At 41.9% G+C, this 21,954-nt stretch overlaps 1 protein-coding gene across 3 annotated transcripts in view; it reads right to left on the bottom strand.

The window, feature by feature from the left end:
- The window catches only part of LOC140481980 (melanophilin-like), a 122,111-nt gene extending 100,451 nt beyond the window's left edge, over nt 1-21,660 (bottom strand). For all 3 annotated transcript variants that reach the window (XM_072578763.1, XM_072578765.1, XM_072578764.1), the window contains exons 1-3: nt 21,558-21,660; nt 2,643-2,714; nt 930-1,106 (exon numbers count right to left, since the gene is read on the bottom strand). In XM_072578763.1, coding sequence (XP_072434864.1) covers nt 930-1,039 — 110 coding nt within the window. In that variant the 5' untranslated portion in view covers nt 1,040-1,106; nt 2,643-2,714; nt 21,558-21,660. The remainder of the gene's footprint in view (nt 1-929; nt 1,107-2,642; nt 2,715-21,557) is intronic.
- Nucleotides 21,661-21,954: the final 294 nt, after the last annotated feature.

Genomic DNA, 21,954 nt, shown 5'->3' with positions numbered 1-21,954 from the left:
GTACATGGACAGCAGTGAATTGAGGGGTGCGTAGGTTAGGTTTCTTTATTTTAGATTAGGATTAATCCTCGGCACAACACTGTGGGCTGAAGGGCCTGTTCTGTGCTGTACTTTTCTATATTCTATAAGGGTTCTTTAACTGGTACTGCAGCTCTGAAACATTTTCCTTCAGTGGTTTGATTAGATTAGATTAGATTAGATTACTTACAGTGTGGAAACAGGCCCTTCGGCCCAACAAGTCCACACCGCCCCGCCGAAGCGCAACCCACCCATACCCCTACATCTACCCCTTACCTAACACTATGGGCAATTTAGCATGGCCAATGCACCTGACCTGCACATCTTTGGACTGTGGGAGGAAACCGGAGCACCCGGAGGAAACCCACGCAGACACGGGGAGAACGTGCAAACTCCACACAGTCAGTCGCCTGAGGCGGGAATTGAACCCGGGTCTCTGGTGCTGTGAGGCAGCAGTGCTGTTTTTCTTGTGAGAATCTACTAACAATTAGGAGGGGCTACCAAATTCACACGGAATGATTCACAAATAAATCCAATCCTGACCTCAGAAGCAATCAGAAATAAAAAAAAACTTTGGGCCTTAAGTGCTGTGAACATCAAGCTTGATACTCTAGAACTGGTTCTTGTCCCACTCAAAATACACTGTTATCAAGGTTCCTCATTCCCATCTCAGCATCACTTATAAAATTGCACTTGTGTAATTCAACAACTTTCTCACAGGACATCAAGTCTATGGAACACCTATTCTGTCTTAGTTGATCTTTCTTCTCAAGAGTTAAAGGATTTAAAACCCAACCTTTCTGGAGCGTAAAGGGGTCAGTTTCACTCCTGCTCTCCTCAGTCAGACCCAAGTCCTGTCTTATGGGCCTTCACATTGCTTTCTCTTTTTCAATTTGCTTAGCTGTGCTTACCCAAGTCTATCTTCTTCTGTCTTGCGTAGATTCAGATCTCGTTGAACAACATGCAAGACATGTTGGGCTTCGTCTTCTGTGAGTTTTGACAAATCCAGATTCCTTGCCATATTCTAAGTATTCCCTTCACCTTAATACTCTCAGTTGTGCCCGTTCCAGTAGGCAGAGTGCAGAAATCTGTATAAACATATATTTCAAACATTTTCATGACTTGCAACTAGACATACTCTGGTCACACTGTTTCAAACCATTAGCATAGGAAAGGACTCTTAGGAACAGGAAATGATTTTTCACTCAAAATGCCAATTACTTTTTCAGTGATTCATTCATCTTCTCCCTATATCCTTTAACACTTTGACTCATTGAAGACATATTTGTTTATGTTTCCTAGTTCAAATACATACCCTGGTGGATTATTACAAATCTGAACTAATGTTTGATAAACAAAAACACTTTTTAAATCTAATTTTTACTTTTCAAATTTGTCTATCTCAGTTCTTCATCAGAGTACATAATTTGGTTGGATCAATGTAGGTGTTCATGATCCTGAACATTGATCATCGTCAAGTCTTCTCATTTTCAAGCCTAAAGATGTGCAGGTTAGGTGGATAGGCCATGCTAAATTGCCAATAGTGTCCAGGATTGTGCAGGTTAGGCAGATTAGCCATGGGAAATGAGGGGTTACAGGGATAGGCTGGGATGATGAGTCATGGTTAGATTCTCTTTGGAGGATAGCTGCAGACTCAAGGGCCAAATGGCTTCTGTCTGCAATGTAGGGATTCCATGAAAACAAAGTTAATGTTTCAAATTTTTAATCAGAATTCTGACAACAGAACTATCTGCGTAATTTGTCCCTTTAACATCTCAAGAACAATAATATTCTTCAACCCATTAGCTGACTGGAGACAGAATATTATCAATGGGGCTTTTTCTTTCTTTCTCAGTTTAAAATGCTTTAGGAGCCCCTTTTAGCAACAACTATGCGTGTTACTGGGGGAGTCAATGCCAGAACCTCATATTTTGTAAATGCAATTTATGGCAGAGAGTCTCATCTGCTGTAAGCACATCTCAGGAAATCATTAAAATTAACAGGTGGAGAATTTTGTAGAGGGCCTCAGAACTTCCTGATCAATACTTCAGGCAGGCGAGGGTCCCCACAGAAAGCATGTATTTGGGAAAACAAAACCTCAATAGGTTAGAAGAGAGTTTAAGACATTTCTTTTGCTGAGAGAGTTTTTTCAGAATGACTATATAATCATGATTCAGAATGATCTCATTAGCATTCATCCAGTTCCTATCTGCTATCGCCTTGTGTAAACCAATCAGTGCAAAAACACTGGCTTCCACAAGCTGAAAATCACATCAAATATTTAAAATTTCACTGCTTCAGTACTAAAGGATGGAGATGAGTTAATTGATACTTTGTAGTTTTTCTACACTGTAGCTAATTTTATAAAGTATTAAGAGACATTTTAATCTGAAAGACATGATACAAATACAAGTATTATTTACTGATCAACTTTAGCACAGTGAGGAAAAGCATATGTCTAGCATGTGACAAAATTGATTTAAAGGAACTCTTTATTAGTAAACCGCAGTAGATGTCTTGCAACTCACAGAAATCCTTGCCAGAATAACTTTTATTTTTAATTTTTAATGTTATTTACTGCAAATTCTAATTTTTCAATAAATAATATTACTCAAAGCACTTACATTAGATAACTTAGTTGATTGTTCTAATTCTTAAATGGCCACATCAGAGAACATAGGAGCAGTTAAATCCATCTGAAACAGAAGTTTGAAAACAAATTAAACATAATTTTTTTCGTCATACCAATACATTTTATGCTTAGTGCTCTTATTACTGTTCATTTAAAATCCCTTTCTCTATCCCTCTCACATTCTCCTTGTCCAAGATTGTGGCTTACACTGCAATATCTTTATGGGGCAAAGTGAAGAGGCGGCATCAAAGAACTCTCACAACTGATACAAAGATTGTATTCATGCTACAGGCATTGCTAAGCACCTCTGTCTAGCTATCTCACCTGCTGAGCTAACCAACCCCATCCAGCCATTTCATGCTGTTATTTCATACCTAGCCCTTTCATTCCTACTTATTTTCTACTCATCTAACCAATTCACAAGTCATTTCATATGAAACTGGTTTTATTTTGTGCCATGCCCACAATATGTTTGTGAGGGGCTCTCACAAATGAGTCAAGAGGGACCATTTCTACTTGACATATGTTGAACACCAGTGGACAACTGGGACAAAGCTATATTCCAATGGCAATCCTATGAATCCTCGAACCCTAATCCTCTGAAAACGCAAAGCAGTCATTTGAGAAAATTATCAGAGCCAGAAATGAAACCACTTATTAAACTGATCTTCACTATCTGATGCCATAACAAATAAGTTATCAGATACTCAATATGGCTTCTGAAGACGTTGTTTTGGCTTAACAACATGATTGAACTTTCTTACAAGGTTGCAATGTAGGTGGAGGAGGGTAACTTGATTGATATTGCCTGTCGAGATTTTCAGACATTTCAGGCAGGAGACTGGAAGAACACAGCAAGCCAGGCAGCATCAGGAGGTGGAGAAGTCTTTTTCAGGACTGGGAGTGGGTGTGTGTGTGTGTGGGGGGGGTGGAGCTGCAGATAAAAGGGGATGGTGGGGGCAGGGTGGTGAAGTGGGGATAGGTGAAGACAGGTATAAGATATGACCTGGTTGGTCAATAGAAGGAATGAATCCGGTTGGTGGTTGGGAGCGGTGGAAAGGATGGGGAGGGGATGGGAAGGGATTCGGGGGATGGGGAGGGGGATTATTTGAAATTGGGAGAACTCAATGTTGAGTCCTACAGGCTGTCGGCAAAAGTGAGGAATGCAGATGCTGAAGATTAGAATTGAACGTGTGTTGCTGGAAAAGCACAGCAGGTCAGGCAGCGTCCAAGAAGCAGGAGAGTCGATGTTTTGGGCAAAAGCCCTTCATCAGGAATGAGGCTGGGAGCCTCGAGGGTGGAGAGATAAATGAGAGGAGGGGGCGCAGGGGAGGGGAGGGGAAGGTAGCTGAGAGTGCGATAGGTGGATGGAGGTGGGCGTAATGGTGATATGTCAGAGGAGAGGGTGGAGCAGATAGGTGGGAAGGAAGATGGACAGGTAGGACAGGTCATGAAGGTTGGAACTGGGATAACGTGAAGGGAAAGGAAATGAGTATACTGGTGAAATCCACATTGATGCCATGGAGTTGGAGGGTTCCAAGGCAGAAGATGAGGCATTCTTCCTCCAGGCGTCAGGTGGTTAGGAAGTGGCGATGGAGGAGGCCCAGGACCTGCATTTCCTCAGCAAATTGGGAGGGGGAGTTGAAGTGTTTGGCCACTGGGTTGACTGGTGTGGGTGTCCCGGAGATGTTCTCTGAAGTGCTCTGCAAGTAGGCATCCTGTCGCCACAACGTACTGGAGACTGCATTGGGAGCAACGGATACAGTAAAGCACATGTCTGGAAGTGCAGGTGAAACTTTGATGGATGTGGAAGGCTCCTTTGTGGCCTTGGATGGAGGTGAGGGGGAGGTGTGGGCACAGGTTTTGCAATTCTTGTGGTGACAGGGGAAGGTACCGGGAGGGGAAGGTGGGTGGCTGGAGGGGTGCGGAATTGATGAGGTAGTCGCGGAGGGAACAGTCTTCCTAGGGCTGTAGGCTGCCCAGGTGGAAGATGAGGTGTTGTTCCTCCAATTTGCAGTATGATTTGTTTGGCAATGGAGGAGGCCAAGGATGGTCATGTTGGAAAGGGAGTGGTTGGGGGAGCTAAATGGGTAGTGACTGGGAGATCCAGTTGGCCCCTGTAGACCCGGCTGTGATGCTCAGTGAACCTTCAGAAAGACTTTGGTAAGGTACCTCACATAAACATCCAGTTAGTCTCTCCTCAATTGATAGATGATATCGATATTTTGATATAGGTAGAGAGGAGAGATAATGAAACAATATTCAGTTCAAAACATGTTAGATACTAACATGGATTTTTTTTAATGGCGTGTATCTGTCTACAGACAGATCCAGCAGGGCTGGTGGATAATATGATGAACACATGGGGCACAGATTTATTTCAAATCTAGACTTCTCTCCTGATTCTTTCTCAAGTGTGGGAGATTTCTGAGCTAGAGTCCTCCATCTTTCACCCAGGTTCCTCAACAAATAGTTGTTCCAAAATGACACACTGAGATTTCATATCTACTCCACATACCTATCTTCTAGTTCATAATACTCCTCACACATCTAATGCTTTCCCTTTTATTCCAAAGACGTGAGTCATGTGGAGTATATGAATTAGAACAATTATCAATGACTTTGCCTTTTTTAACCTATAAGTCTAATTAATGTGTTCAACAAACTATGTGCTAAAGGGGCAGGGTCACACATCATAACCACACCTAGTTCTTTTTCATTCAGATGTGACCCCATATAAATAAAAACTTTCCTTCAATAGCTTTTAATATCAGCACAGCAATGAAAAAGGGCCTAGAAGCTGCTTCATTAAACAGAGTAAAGGGCTTTGTTATTAATTATTTTAATTAATTGTACATATTCATGTTTGTATGGATCCTCAGATTCACATTTAAAATCTTTGATATTATATGGTATAAGAACAGCTTCTTCCCTGTGGTTATTAGATCTTTCATACATTAGCATTGGTCTTTCTCTGCACCCTCTCATGGCTGTAACACTATATTCTGCATTCTGTTCTATTACCCTGACGTACATATGTAAGGTATGATTTATCTGGCTGGCAGGCAAAACAATATTCTTCACTGTACCTCACTTCCTGTGACAATAATAAATCAAATGGAATCTGAATTTTGATTGAGTTCCACACCTTTAAACTGTAAACATTTCTTCCCTTTCTTTTAGCTTGTTATCATGTCCTCCCTACCCCATCCTACTTCCTATCCTTTCGAATCTGGCAGGAGAAACACCATTGTTCTGCTATTCTCACATTCCGAATACCTAAACTGAACTATCTTTTCCTCACCCATTACCCCCAGCAATCATCCCCTCCCCTTACTTAAACTACAGCATTAATGCTGGCCCCTCCACACTTCACTGAGCTCTCGACTTGAAACGTTGGCTTGTTCTCTCTCCATGGATGCTGCCTGACGCATTGTGATCTCCAGCATTTGTTATCTTCAGGAAGGGAGTTAATTTAGTTCTCTGACCAACTTTTATTTATCAGTCAGCATCAGAAAAAAGAGATCACCAGGCCGCTATTACATTGCTGTTCGTGGGAGCTTACCGTGTATTTGGCTGCCACATTCCTTTTCAACAGCAAGTGCACTTCAAAAGTTCTTTCTTGATTGTATAGTGCTTTGGGACATCCTGAGGTCATGAAAGTTCCAGGAAAAAGGCAAGTCTTTTTTTTAAGCATGTTAGTTACATGACCGTATAATCTGCCTCTTGGCTCAGACTGATGCAGATGTGAGATCACCTCACTCCCCATTACTGAGACAAGAGCAGCAACAGTTAGAGGAGAGATTATCACACCTTTCAAAAAGAACATACCACCAGGGCAGATACAGTCACCCTCAGAGATCCTCCCACCAAGCTTGATAGGATAACGTAGCGCTAGGGACCTGGGTTCGATTCCACCCTCTGGCAACTGCTTGTGTGGAGTTTGCACATTCTCCCCATGTCCGCATGGGTTTCCTCCCACAGTCCAAAGTTTTGCAGGTTAGGTAGATTGGCCAGGCTAAATTGCCAATAGTGTCCAGGGATTTGTAGGTTACACGCATTCGCCATGGGAAATGTAGCACTACAGGAATAGGGTAGGAGGATGGGTCTGAGTGGGATGCTCTTCTGAAGGTTGGCATGTACTTGTTGGGCCAAAGGACATGTTTCCATGCAGTAGCAATTCTTTCTACTGGATAGTCAGCATGTGACTTGTGGACAGAGGGAGCCAAGAAAGGTAGCTGTGGCCAATGCCTTCAGGATAAAAGATGACGTCCTTTTGGGCACAAATGCAGGTTATTAAGACTCACAAGCAAGCTCACTCTTACCTAGACCAGCAGCAACACAGTTCCCCCCAATGGGTGAGCGGATCAAGGAAGAGAGGACACAGATTTAACGTGACTGGCAAAAGTAGCAATGGTGACATGAGGAAAAGCATTTTTATGCAGTGAGTAGTTAGTGCATTCCAAATCCTATCTGCAAGTCTGCTGGGAGCAGGTCCAATTGTGGTTTTCAAAATACAATTGGATAATTATCTGAAGAGAGGAAAAAAAATTGCAGGAGCAAAGAAAGTGCAGAAGAATAAAACTAGGCAAGTTGCCAGCATAGATACGACAGGCCAAGTGATCCCCTTCTGTGCTAAGACCATTCTACATTTCTATGATTAGACTGAGGTCTTATCTCCCCTTTTCGGTGAAAGTAATAGAATTCACAGCATTACTTCCAGAGTAGAAGAGTTATCCCAATATCCTGACAAATACCAACATTAATTATCGCCACAGACAGATTATCTCATTATTTATCCCATTACTGTTTGTCGGAGTCTCCTGTACAAGAATTGGTTGCAAAGTTCCACAAACTAGAACAGTGATTACAATGTAAAAAGGATCATACTTGCTGTGAAGAGCTTTGGGACAACCTGATTGTGTGAAACATGTTTTATAACCACTCTCCCCTTACCCTCTTTCACAACTGGCCCTGGAGTTGGACTGTGTTTTGTGAGTTTAGTGTAAGCTGTCTGAAGCACAGCACTATTTTTATATCACTGTTCAGAACCTTCAGTTTTAATTTGATACATTATTTAAATCGATGAGCATCTTTTTTAATAAAATTAAGTTTCAACATTAAAAACTGCCCCAGATTAAAAGCTTCAACCCACAACATGCGGCCAAAGGACAGGCTCTCAATGACTCGTAATTCCCTAACTATTGTAATAACACGTTCCAAACATCTGCAACAAATGACAAACAGTAAATTAAGTCAGAATGTAGAAGAACAGTTCCCATTTTTTGACAATGAAGCAGACACCACTGTGACCATTGTAACATGCATCCAAATATCTTTCCTAATAGCAGTGTGGGACACCCATATGTCTGCTGTCTACTTTTTAACCTGTGTCAGGGTTTCTCAAGAAAAAGTTACATTTTCCACATGGACGAAAGATTATGGATAGGACTTTGTTTTTGAAATGGGATCGATTGAGCAGACCTTTAGTGAGCTAGATATAATGCAGGATGAAATTCCTACTAGGAAAAGTATGGCTAAGTAAAGTTTGGGGATGATAAAGATGTATAAAAAGGTTTTAACAATAGATGGATTGAAAGAGGTGTTGACAGTCTGGAGGTCAAAGCAGCATTTGTTTTACAAGTGAGGGACTACAAGGTCAAAACCATGGCTGACATGATAAGGGTGCCAAAGTTGGTAGAGCAGTAACAGTCCAGGATGGAGACATAAATGGAGGTCACTGATGGGAACAAAGATGATGCCTTGGTCTTCTCGTGTTTATCTGACAGAGGTTAAGATCAGATGTTCCTTAAGCAGTCTGACAGCTGCAGTGTAAGGACTGAGAGAGGTAGTGGAGTGTACACTTCAATAATTACTCCATATCTACCAAGGGATAGTGAGTTCACATGGAGGGGATCAAGACCAATTTTTGAGGAGTATGGAGATGATGAAGGTGATTCATCTCTAAACAGATCTAACTGGGATACACAGCACAAAAATAAGCCATTTTGCCCAACAAAACTACACTTGTTATGCTTCACTTGAGCCTGCTCTCATCCTTCTTAATCAAAATGTATCACCGTAATCCTCTACTCCCTCCTTCCTCACATGCTTGTCTTCCATCCCTTCAAATGTATCTTTATCATTAGCTTTGATCACTTACTGTGCTACTAAGATTGACATTCTCACCGATTATTAGGTAAGAAAGTCTCTCCCTGATTCCTTTTTGGAATTCTTATTATCTTATATTTATGACCTTCTTCCTTTGTATTACCAAATCTTTTAAAAGTGTCACGACAGATTCAGGCTCTTTTTTAAAAAACAGAGGGATCCAGACTATTCATCCTTTCCTAATGTATATCCCCATGCCTTTGTGGTGTCGTTCTTGTAAATCTTTTCTGCAGCCTCCCTAGTATCTTAGTTCTCTTTACAATAAAATGAGCAGAACTCCAATGGTTTTAAATATGATCTAACTACTATCTGATAGAGGGTTAGCCTAAGTTCCCTACCTTTCCAGAGAGAAAGAATTGGAAAGTAATATAGTGCTTGTTTTGTTTTTATTCCATGGTCTAGTTTACCAATGGTGCAAATTTAGTGACTGATATATTGATACCCTGAACTCCCTTTGTTCCTATACTTATACCCTCCAAGTAAAAATCACGTTGTTATTCTTCCTACCCAAATTTGATATTTCATTCTTAGGGTGGCATGGTGGCTCAGTGGTTAGCACAACATCAGGGACCTGGGTTCAATTCCAGCCTCGGGCTACTATCTGTGTGAATTTTACATATTCTCCCTGCATCTCTGTGGGCTTCCTCAGATTAGATTAGATTAGATTAGATTACTTACAGTGTGGAAACAGGCCCTTCGGCCCAACAAGTCCACACCGCCCCGCCGAAGCGTAACCCACCCATACCCCTACATCTACATCTACCCCTTACCTCACACTACGGGCAATTTAGCATGGCCAATTCACCTGACCTGCACATCTTTGGAGTGTGGGAGGAAACCGGAGCACCCGGAGGAAACCCACGCAGACACGGGGAGAACGTGAAAACTCCACACAGTCAGATGTTTCAGGTTTACGGTTTCCTCTTACAGTCCAAAGATGTGCAGGTCAGGTGGATTGACCATGCTAAATTGTCCATAATGTGGGCGGCACGGTGGCACAGTGATTAGCACTGTTGCCTCACAGCGCCAGAGACCCGGGTTCATTTCCCGCCTCAGGCGACTGACTGTGTGGAGTTTGCACGTTCTCCCTGTGTCTGCGTGGGTTTCCTCCAGGTGCTCCAGTTTCCTCCCACAGTCCAAAGATGTGTGGGTCAGGTGAATTGGCCAGGCTAAATTGCCCGTAGTGTTAGGTAAGCGGTAAATGTAGGGGCATGGGTGGGTTGCGCTTCGGCGGGTTGGTGTGGACTTGTTGGGCCGAAGAGCCTGTTTCCACACTGTAAGTAATCTAATCTAATCTAATCCAGGGACGTGCAGGTTAGGTGGATTAGCCATGGGAGAAAGTGAGGACTGAAGATCAGAGTCGAAGAGTATGGTACTGGAAAAGCATAGCAAGTCAGGCAGCATGCAAGGAGCAGGAGAATTGACGTTTTGGGCTTAAGTCCTTTATCAGCAATGTGTATTCTGATGAAGCACTTATGCCCAAAACGTCGATTCTCAGCTTCCTTGGATGCTGCCTGACTTGCTGTGCTTTTCCAGCAGCACACTCTCCGACTCTGGAGTAGCCATGGGAAATGCATCGTTCCGGGGTTAGGATGGTGTGGGGGAGGGGGGAGTGGGATGCTCTTCAGATGGACCTGTGAGGCCAAATGGCCTGCTTCCACCCTGGAAATTCTTTTAAAAAACTTATGCTCCCTCCCTGGACATGTACGGGAAGAGACTATTTTCTATTCCCTCTTTCTGGGCAAGGAAAAATATTTTGGTGGACTGGGTGGCTGAGGGCCCCCCTGGACTTTCAAACTGGCACAGATTAATTATGGAATGTATTCCCCTTGACTTCCTTACAAAAATGGTGCACCGAATGACCGAATTATTTTATAAAATATAGCAGCCCTTCTTGAATTATATGAATACAGATATTTCGGCTATCCTAACAAGGGCTTTTATTTAATTGAGATTACGAACCTGGCTGGTCCGGGGCCCCTTGGGAGAGGAATCCCGCACGAATATGGGTTTTGTTACATTTGCTGTTAATACATTCTGAGCATGTATCTCACTACCCAATTTCTGTGTTATCCGCTGTTTTTTTTTCTCTTTCTCTTATTTGAATAATGTAAGAGACTTAAATATACACTCTGGTTAGTTGTAGGTTAGATTAGTAGTTAGTTGAGTTTTGTTTATTTTTCTCGGTATTTTTACTTTGTTAAATTTTGGTTATTATATATTTAAGAGTTAGTTGTACACAATGTTTGTACTTTAGAGTTTTGTTTATTTTTGTAAACTTGTAAAAATGTTAAATTTCTAATAAAAATATCTATTAAAAAAATTATGCTCAGTTCTTGAATTTTGCCCATTCTGCAGGTTGATTTAGTATCATTAATATTGGATGGAGTCCTCCGTAGTAACCATCTTCCTCACTTGCAATGATTGACAAATTTACAAATGATAGGAAAAAGTGAGGACTGCAGATGCTGCAGATTAGAGACAAAAAGTGTGGCATTGGAAAAGTACAGCTGGTCAGGCAACATCGGAGCATATGCTCTCTTTTTTAAAGCATGCTTAAGAGAGAAATCAGGAGAGCAAAAAGGGGACATGAGATAGCTTTGGCAAATAGAATGAAAGAGAATCCAAAGGGCTTTTACAATTATATTAAGGGAGAGAATAGGGCCCCTCAAGATCAGCAAGGTGGCCTTTGTGCGGAGCCGCAGAAAATGGGGGAGATACTAAACAAGTATTTTGCATCAGTATTTACGATGGAAAAGGACATGGAAGATATAGAATGTAGGGAAATAGATGGTGACATCTTGAAAAATGTTCATATCACAGAGGAGGAAGTGCTGGATGTCTTGAAATGCATAAAAGTGGATAAATCCCCAGGACCTGATCAGGTGTACCCTAGAACTCTGTGGGAGGCTGAGATATTTGTATCATCGATAGTCACAGGTGAGGTGCCAGAAGACTGGAGGTTGGCTAATGTGGTGCCACTGTTTAAGAAGGGCGGTAAGGACAAGCCAGGGAACTACAGAACAGTGAGCCTGACGTCGGTGGTGGGCAAGTTGTTGGAGGGAATCCTGAGGGACAGGATGTACATGTATTTGGAAAGGCAAGGACTGATTAGGAATAGTCATCATAGCTCTATGCATGGGAAATTAGGTCTCACTAACTTGAAGCTTATCTCAGATTACAACTGGATCTTGATCAGATGGGCCGATGTGCTGAGAAGTGACAGATGGAGTTTAATTTAGATAAATGTGAAGTGCTGCATTTTGGGAAAGCAAATCTTAGCAGGACTTATACACTTAATGGTAAGGTCCTAGGGAGTGTTGCTGAACAAAGAGACCTTGGAGTGCAGGTTCATTGCTCCATGAAAGTGGAGTCACAGGTAGATAGGATAGTGAAGAAGGCGTTTGGTATGCTTTCCTTTATTGGTCAGAGTATTGATACAGGAGTTGAGAGGTCATGTTATAGCTGTACAGGGCATTGGTTAGGCCACTGTTGGAATATTGCGTGCAATTCTGGTCTCCTTCCTATCGGAAAGATGTTGTGAAACTTGAAAGGGTTCAGAAAAGATTTACAAGGATGTTGCCAGGGTTGGAGGATTTGAGTATAGGGAGAGTTGAATAGGCAAGGGCTGTTTTTCCTGGCGCATGGGAGGAAAGGTGTGTGTGTGGAATGAGCTGGCAGAGGTAGTGATGGAGACTGGTACAATTGCAACATTTAAAAGGCATCTGGGTGGGTGTATGAATAGGAAGGGTTTGGATGGATGTGGGCCGGGTGCTGGCTGGGTGCTGCTAGATTGGGTTGGGATATCTGGTTGGCATGGACAAGTTGGACCGAAGGATCTGTTTCCATGCTGTACATCTCCATGACTCTTTATCAGGAATGTTGGGCGGGGGTGCCCCAAGGGGGCTGAGAGATTCATGGGAGAGGGGTGGGGCTGGGGGAGCGGAAGGAATGCGATAGGTGGATGAAGTTGGGGGGGGGGTGGTGATCGGAGTGGAGTGGAGGGTGGAGTGGATAGGTGAGAAGGAAGACGGACAGGTAGAGCAGATCAAGGCGGTGCCGGGTTGGTGGGTTGGAACTGGGATAAAGTGGGGGGAGGGGAGATGAGGAAACTGGTGAAATCAACATTGATTCCGTGTGGTTGAAGGGTCCCTAGGTGAAAGATGACATGTTCTTCCTCCAGCTGTCGGATGGCTAGGAATTGGCGGTGAAGAAGGCTCAGGACTTGCATGTACTTTGTGGCATGGGAGGGGGAGTTGAAGTATTCAGCCACAGGGTGGTGGGGTTATTTAGTGCATGTCCCAGAGATGTTTCCAGAAATGTTCTGCAAGTTGGTGTCCATCTCCCCAATGTAGAGGAGACCACCTCGAGAGCAATGCACACGGTAGATGAGGTGTTTGGAGGTGCAGGAAAATCTCTGGAGGCCTTCGATGCAAGTGAGGTGTGGGGGGGGGGGTGCTTAGTGTGGCCACAGGTTTTAAACCTCTTATGTTGGCAAGGAAAGGTGCCGAGAGTGGAGGGTGGGGGATCTAACAAGGGAGTCGCGGAGGTCTCTGCGGAATGCAGACAAGGGTGGGGGGGGGGGAGGAAATATACCTCTGGTTGTGGGGTCTGACCGTAGATGGCGGAAATGGCCTCCTACTTCAAGAAACTTCCCCTCTGATGTGGTCAACAATGCCCTCCAGCGCATTTCCTATACTTCCGGCACCTCCGCCCTTGATCCCCACCCCTCTCAACAAGGACACAGCCCCCCAGTCCTACCTCCCACCCCACCAACCTCCGGATACAACGCTTCACCCTCCACCATTTCCGCCACCTAGAGTCAGATCCCACCACTAGAGATATATTTCCCTAATCATGCCTTTCAGCATTCCGCAGAGACCATTCACACTGTTATGTCCACGTCTCCCAAACAACAGACTCTCCACACCAGGCACCTTTCGTTGCCCTTACAAGAGATGTAAATACTGTTCCAACATCTCCCCCCCAACCTCCATCAAAGGGCCCAGAGGATCCTTCCACATCCAGCGGAGGTCTTCCTGCACCTCCAGATACATCATCTATGGTGTCTGTTGCTCTCAACATGGTCTCTTCTACTTTGGGGAGACAGGATGCCAACTTGCTGAACATTTCAGGGAACATCTCTGGGACATACACACTAAACAACCCCACCACTCTGTGGCCAAATATACTTCAACTTCCCTTTTACGCCGCCAAGTACATGCAAGTTCCAGGCACCCTCCACCGCCAAATTCTAGCCACCCAACAACTGGAGGAACAACACCTCATCTTCCACCTTGAGACCCTCCAACCACATTGAATCAATGTCGATTTCAACAGTTTCCTCCACTCCCCTCCTCCCACTTTATGCCAGATCCAACCCTCCAACTCGGCACCATCCTCTTGAACTGTCCCACCTGTCCATTTTCCTTCCCAGCTATCAGCTCCACTGTCCTCTCTGACCTATCACCATCATCCCCACCTTCACCCATCTTTCACATTCCTAGCCAACATCCCCCCAGCCCCAGTCCCACCCCTCTCCCATTTATCTCTCAGCCCCCTTGGGACACCCCCACATTCCTGATGAAGAATTTATGTTGGAAATGTTGACTCTCCTGTTCAGGATGCTGCCTAACCAGCTGCGCTTTTCCAGAGCCACACTTTTTTTCAGGTTTGTTAATGCAAATTGTGAACAGCAGTGGTCTCAGTACTGATCCTTGTGAAACACCAATCCTACAGTCTGTGACTCTCAATAACAGTCATTTACTCCTATTCTGTTTTGGCCTTGATTCTAGTTAGCAGTCATTTGTGAATTATTTTATATCTACCCTCTATGACTTGATGCACACAAAAGTTGGAATACTTTCCATTCTGAGTCCAGTTTCCATCCCAGCTTTCCTTTTTTCTATTGAGGTGTTAGTAAAAATTTGTTTTCTGTTTCTAGATAATTTTTCAGTCACTGGACAAGTAATCCAAAGGCACATGCTAATGCTCAAGGACCACAAGTTTACAGATCACAATGGCAGCTGGTACAACTTAAATTAATGAATAAATCTGGAACATAACCAGAGTCTCACTAACACTGCTCATGACAAACCATCGGTCTGTTATAAACATCTGCCTGGTTCATCAACATCCTTTAAGGGAGGAAATCTGCCACCTTTACCTGCCTTGGCCGACATGTGACTCCAGATTCAAAGAATTGTGGCTGACTCTGAACTGCTGTTTGAAATGTCCTAATGAGCCACACATTTCACTGGCAGTTATGATGGACAACACATGCCAGTTTTTTTTTCCAATGTCCACATCCCATGAAAGAATAAAAAGTGCATTTCTTTGCCTTGCAATTTTTAAAACTTTTATCCGAACCTCCTCACATTCTGTGCTGTGATGTAATCCTTTGCTGTCTATTTACTTGATGTAGTTAACACTCTTTCTTAACTCTCAATTGATCCTTTATATCTTTTTCCATCCATGGAGTCCCGAAATCTTGAATATATTCTTTCCTTTTAGCAGATTATGTTATTCCTGCAATCTGCTGAATACTATTTTAAATGCTTTTCTTTATTGTTCTACATCATTATGCTCTTCACTGTTCTCATCGTAAAACGTATGATCACTAGTGCCTAGATATTCCCCAAATTAAACTGAGCTTATCTGCTCTGGTTCACTTCCCAACACTAGATCCAATATTGAATCTTTTCTTATCTCACGATTTCAACATAGTGAGTTAAAAAGCAGTCATGCTAAGATTTTAGGAACTTCATTCCCTTATCTCCTTGATTTATCACTTCTTCCCAATTCAAATCATGGTAATTGAAATCTCTCTATATTATCATTCTATGTTTATAACCCAATTCCCTAATTTGCCTGTATGTTTCTTCCTCTACCTTCATCCCACTATTAGGTGGTTGGTAAACATCATTTATTACTGTGATTGATGCTGTATTACCTTTTATCACTGTCTATACCTCGGTCATATTTTTGACTAGCTAACAGCTACATTTTTTAACTGTAAGTATATTATCTCAAATAAGTACAGAAAATCCATCTCCAATTTTCTATTTTTCTGTCTTTTTGAAACATGTTGAATTCCAAGTCTGATTTTTCTTGAGCTGTGTCTCAGCAAACCCTATTCTATTTGCTTCCCCCCAACTCACAATTACCTCTAACTCTCCCAGTTTATCACAGGCACTACTGACAGGCATTTTTACCTAATTTTAAAGCTTAACAAGCATTTTAGGTTTTATAATTCCATTTATTCCCTTGCCATCAATTTCCTCCCTTACTGCAATTTATTTTCTGTGCTCGCCAGTCCTATTTTGCTCACATTCTGCTGGTATGGCTCTTTGTACATCCCACTCCCTACCTTAATTGTTCAAAACCCCTTCAACCTGCCCATTTACCTTTTTTGTTAGGGCCTTTTTGATCTGTCAGTCTTTGTGCAGCCATGCCAACATTTGCTAACGTTCTCAATCACTACTTATGGATAATGTTCAAAACAGCAGCTGAGCAATGCCACTCCAGATACCTTTTCCACTGTCTGGCAGAAACCAATTGCCAACATTATCCAAATCACTCCACCTGATGGCACCATAATTTTTTTTTAAAATAGAAGTTATTCACATGGACTCTAGACTTGAAACCTTCAACTCTTTTCTTATTCTTTAATTGGATGTGAGCAATGTCTAACAGCATTCATTGCCCATCCCTTGAGAAAGTGGTGATGAGATGCCTTTTTGAATGACTGGATTCCTTTGGGAGTAGGAACACCCACAGTGCTGTGTTGAATGGAGTTTCAGGAGTTTGACTCAGCAACAGTGAAGGAAACGTGAGACAGTTCCAAGGCAGGAGGGTATGTGGCTTGGAGGGAAACACATAAATGGTAGTGTTCCCATGCATCTGCTGCTCTTGTCATTCTAGATGGTAGATGTTGGAGGTTTGGAATGTAAGAGCCTTGGTAAGTTGCTACACCTTGCATATCCTAAACACTGTGTTACTGTGCGTCAGTAATGGAGGAAGTGAACATTTGAGGTAGTACATGGGGTGGTGATTTAATGAGCTGCTTTGTCCTGTTTGGTTTTGAGTTTCCTGATTATTATTGGAATCATACTCACACAGGTAGGTAAAGGGTATTTCATCATACTCATGACTTGTGCCTTGTGAGAACAGCTTCTGGGGAATCAGTAGATGATCTACGCATTGCAGATTTTCCAGCCACTGATTTGCTCCTGTAGCAGAGTTTTTAATATGGCAGTTCCTGTTTAATTTCCGGTCGATGGTAACACCTCCTTCCAGGATATTGAGAGCAGGTAATGTCAGAATTGAATGTTGAGTGGAGATGGTTAGATTCTCTCCAGATGGAGCATGCTATTGCCTAGCATTTGCACGGAGCGAACATTCCTGATCACTTATCAGTCCAAGCCTTAATGCTGTCTAACCCTTGCTGCACACAGACATGGATTGCTTCAATATCTAAGGTACCGTAAATGGAACTGAATTTTGTGCAATTATCAGCAAATGTCCTCACTTCTGACCTTACAATAGAGGAAAGATTATTGATGAAGGAGCTGATGCTGGCACCACTGTAAGTTCCTGTGCCCAAGTTGATGCTGGGTGGTCTATCCGGTTTTACTCCTATAACATTTTTCTGTGGTTCTTAAGTACAATTGGGTGCTTGCATTCAGAAAATAGTTAATAGTCAAACATATCAAGGCTGCAGATGTACTTCCCGAAAGTAAACAAAATAGATTTCTGTAGGAGCTCTGAAGAAAAGTCTTAATCAAACTAAAAATTTTAAACTATTTCTTTCTCCACAGATGCTGCCAGACCTGTTGAATTCATCGAGCACTTTGTTTTTATTTCAGGTTTTTATATAATAGGTGTCATAATGGCTGAAACCAACTTTTAGCGTCAGGTTAATTAATTAGTCGAACTTAAATTCCATTGGGGGATTTGAATCCGTGTCCCCGGGACATTAGCTTGGGCCTCTGTAGAACTTGTCCAGTGTCATGGACACTGCACCACCAATTTCCTAGGCTAAGTGACATCATTTTCAGATTAAAAGACTGAATTTTATCTGCAAACAAATGGACAATCTCATTTTATGTCAACAGTGTTTTGTAAGTGGACTCAGAAAATACAATGAGCTTTGGGTTTGCATGCCAAGAATATATTGAAGGTCAATAGATGGAATGCAATGAATAAACATAAGCCACCCCTTAGAAGTACACCAAAGAAATTCCTGATAGATTAGATACTTACACATAAACCATGAGTCAACATGGTTCAACATTCGAATGTGCATTTACCTGTAACAACTGTGCAAATCTTAATTGTCTGGCCTGTTGTTAATGTTTTCCCACTCTCTTTCAGGTTCTCTTCTACCCTATGTCATTGGTACTGATCCCTTATAGGAAATACCTTATTGAAATTCACATTACACTATATTAGAGCCAATCACCAATATCCAATCAACTTTGAAGTTCATTCATTACACTGCTCCACATGGCAATTTGCAAAACTCTCTGCATATTATGTATCTTTTAGACTTGAAAGTTGAACCACCGCCCATTAACTGTAAAGGAACTATCCATCTGTGCTCTGGAAAAAATGCTTGTCCTTCTGCAAAGGTGGACATTCTATCTTAAGAAATTATAGACAAATGTAATGATGGTTTGCCAAAAATGGTCCATAAAATGACACCAACCTGGAGAATGGTCTGAATGATGTTTGAGAACCTTAAAAAGACCAAAAACATAAGGTATGAACAACAATGTAAACTCTGGTAAGTTTTTAAAGACCGTGGCTTACACAGAATCTGCAAGTCAGCATCAGGCCACTTGGCCCAAGTGGCCTATGCCGATTCTCCATACAGACTGCTCCACATTTCTATTCTTCCTCTAACTCTGCCCCCAACTCTGGAAACATGGGTTTGACTCCTACTACAGCAAATAGTGAAATGTGAAATCAATATACCTGGAATTAGAAGTTAAACAACAATAATCATTGTCATAAAAACTTATTTTGACCATTAACTCCCTTTAAGAAGGAAATCTGCCATCATTACCTGATCTAACCCACGTGTGACTCCAGATCCACAACAATGTGGTTGACTCTGGATAGGCCTAGCAAGTCATTCAGTTGTATCCAACTGTCACAAAGTCTGATAAAAGGAATGGAACTGGATGGACCAAAGGCCAAGATATGATGATGATAAAACACACAGTCCTGCCAAACCTGGAGTAAGTTTTCCTTACTAATATTTGGTAACTGTGCTAAAGATGGTAGAGCTATCTCACAGACCAGTCAAGCAACAGCCTGACAAATCATATTGTGTAATGTCACAGACACTGCCATCACTATCCCTGAATATGTCCTTCACCATCAGAGGTGGTGGCACATGGTATACTGTCAGGAAGGAGTCTTGAACGCTGACTCCTGACAACTCATAGCATCAGATAAAACATGGACATGAAAATCTTCTGCTGATTACCACACACTGAACCCTTTCCCCATCCTTCTCAGCTAATGAATCAGTTCTGTTCCATTTGAACACAGCTTAGGGGATGCACTGGTGGCAGCAAGGCTACAGAACATACTTTAGTGAAGAGCTCCAATATCCAGCACCACGACTGGCCGAGTCACAGAGTTTAGGAATATATCAGGAGTAGGCCATTCAGCCTATCAAGTCACCTCCACCATTCAATTATGTCTGATCAACTATTTCAATGCATTTATCCCCATATCACTTCAGCTCCGGGGTATTTAGAGGTCTGTCAATCTCTGCTTTAAACATACACAATGACAGAGCTTCCAAAGCCCTAACATGATGAAGGAACTTTATGCCTTTCAAGACTTCAAAGCATCACAGAGTATTTCTTAGACAAAGAATTACTACACTTTTTTTAACAAGTATATTCATGGAAACATAACAACTGCATAGCAAGATCCAAAATACGAATGAGTAAGATAATTTCTAACAATATTGGTTCATGGATAAACATTGACTGGGTGAGTGGGACATCTCCCACACTCTACTATGAAAAACATTTTGGGTTATTTTACATTGACACAGCATTCACTGAGTATTGTAATCAGTGGTCAACCTGGATTACAACTCTCCTGAGCATGGCTTGAATCATCACCATCTAAATTAGATGCCAGTGCTACTATTGAGCCAAGGCAACTGTTTTGCTTCCTGTTTCTTGTTTAAACTTTAAAAATCAACTTATGTCAGGAGTGAAGCGCGTTGGTTTTGGGACTTGGTGCTGCTAACATCAAATTTAAATTCCTTAAGCTTGTGGTTACACTCTTGGATAAATTCAACTCCCCTCCCCAACTTTCTTAGCAATCACCTCAAGATCTGTAATCCCATTCACCCCTCCTCAGCTTGTCCATTTCTCTGAACCTGGTATTCCCAGCTTTCATTTCACCACTGGTAGGAAGTCCTGTCTTCACCTGAGTGCTTGCTGTGTGGAATTCTCGCTGTAAAAACCTGAGACCTCTTCACCCTCGTTTGACATTCCACACCATCTTAAAAACCAACTTAACATCCTTTTAATACCTCTTTCCCTGACTCAACATCCTCTCTTTTAAATTACACATTTGGGGGATGGCAAACCATCCACATTAAAATAATGTGGACATTTCTCTTCGTTGTCCAACAAAATTATGCCAAAAGTAACAAATGGAGTGCAAGGAAAAGTGCCAGATGCAGGCGACTCTCAACATGAATTAGAAGCACTGGTCAGGGAGGCTCTTATTGACATAAAATTAAAATAGAAAACACGATGGATGCTGGAAATCAGAAACAAAAACAGAAATTGTTGAGCTTTTCCAGCAAATTTTGTTTTTGTTTCATATAAACACATATTTCCTTACAGAAATTTTATAACTGTGATGTACACAATCCTGTGCCCTCACATACATTAAAGGCAAATATATTAAGTTTGTTTCCTCAAAGCAAACTACTCAAATAAATTTCTCTCTCATTCTGCTTGTCTGCCCAACTTTGTTGCCCAGTTGAAGATATGGACATCCCTCCATAATGGCATTGTGGGTGTACCCAGGCCAGTAGAACTGCAGCAGTATAAGAAGAGGGACTCACCACCACCTTCTCCAGGTCAACTAGACCTGGGAAACAAACATCCCATGAAACAAAAAATTCAGAAATAATTTTTAAGGAGGAAGATACACGAAAACAACTGTGAACTCTCTTTACAATCTTCTTTGTTTCTTTTTAAAAAAGATTTATTTTGTATCTTGAATATCCAAAGTGAATTGCCACCACGTTCCTTCCTGACTTGCTCATTCGGATTCGTGTCATATTCTTGAGCTCTCTATGATATTGTAAATGCATTTGTGAAGATCAACGCTGATGTTAAGAGTAATTGTATCTGTTCTCTTAGAACGAGCAAATAGAAGAACTTTTACAAAAGCTGTTACCACAAACTAAGTTATTCCCACAATGTGATTATCTTGAAAAATCAAGCACTAAAAAAAGCTTAATGTTCTTTTAAATTTTCAATTAAAATCACCAGATTAAGCACAATATCACTGTATGAATACTATGCATTCATAGCTCGAAGTTATAAATATCCTGTATTTCAGTCGCACACAATTTTAATGAATCCACACCTTTTTAACAATACATTTCACTATCAAGTTTTATCCCAAAAAATAATATCTTGTATCAATAACGTTCAGAATTTAATTTAATAATTCCATACATTACCAATTTCAGAGCATGTCATCACCATGGTGCAACTAATCGAAATGTTTGCATTTCATGTGGAACTGCTCATGACGAACTGCGCTCCTAAACTCCTGCTGTCTTCCTGTTTCAGTCACTGTAAACGGTCTCTGCCCCGTACCTCACAATCACATGTCACTCCTCAAATCACAACCTGCGGGGTCATACCCTCAACACTCGCCGGAAAGAAAATATCACATGCAACTGAAGGAATCTTTCAAATGGCCTTATACCTAACCACATGATGTTGAACCAATAGATTGCGAAACAAAAGCAAGCCTGAATGAAAGAAAGAATAAACTCTGCTTCTAGGGTGACACAGAGCCGGGTGTATGATGTACACTGTAACGCACCTAGGGTCTGGTTATTTTGAACTGGA

This window comes from Chiloscyllium punctatum, chromosome 10, assembly GCF_047496795.1.
Source record: "Chiloscyllium punctatum isolate Juve2018m chromosome 10, sChiPun1.3, whole genome shotgun sequence".
Lineage (NCBI taxonomy): Eukaryota > Metazoa > Chordata > Chondrichthyes > Orectolobiformes > Hemiscylliidae > Chiloscyllium > Chiloscyllium punctatum.
The sequence above is the reverse complement of the archived record's forward strand: the minus strand, read 5'-3'. Positions and strand labels throughout refer to the sequence as shown.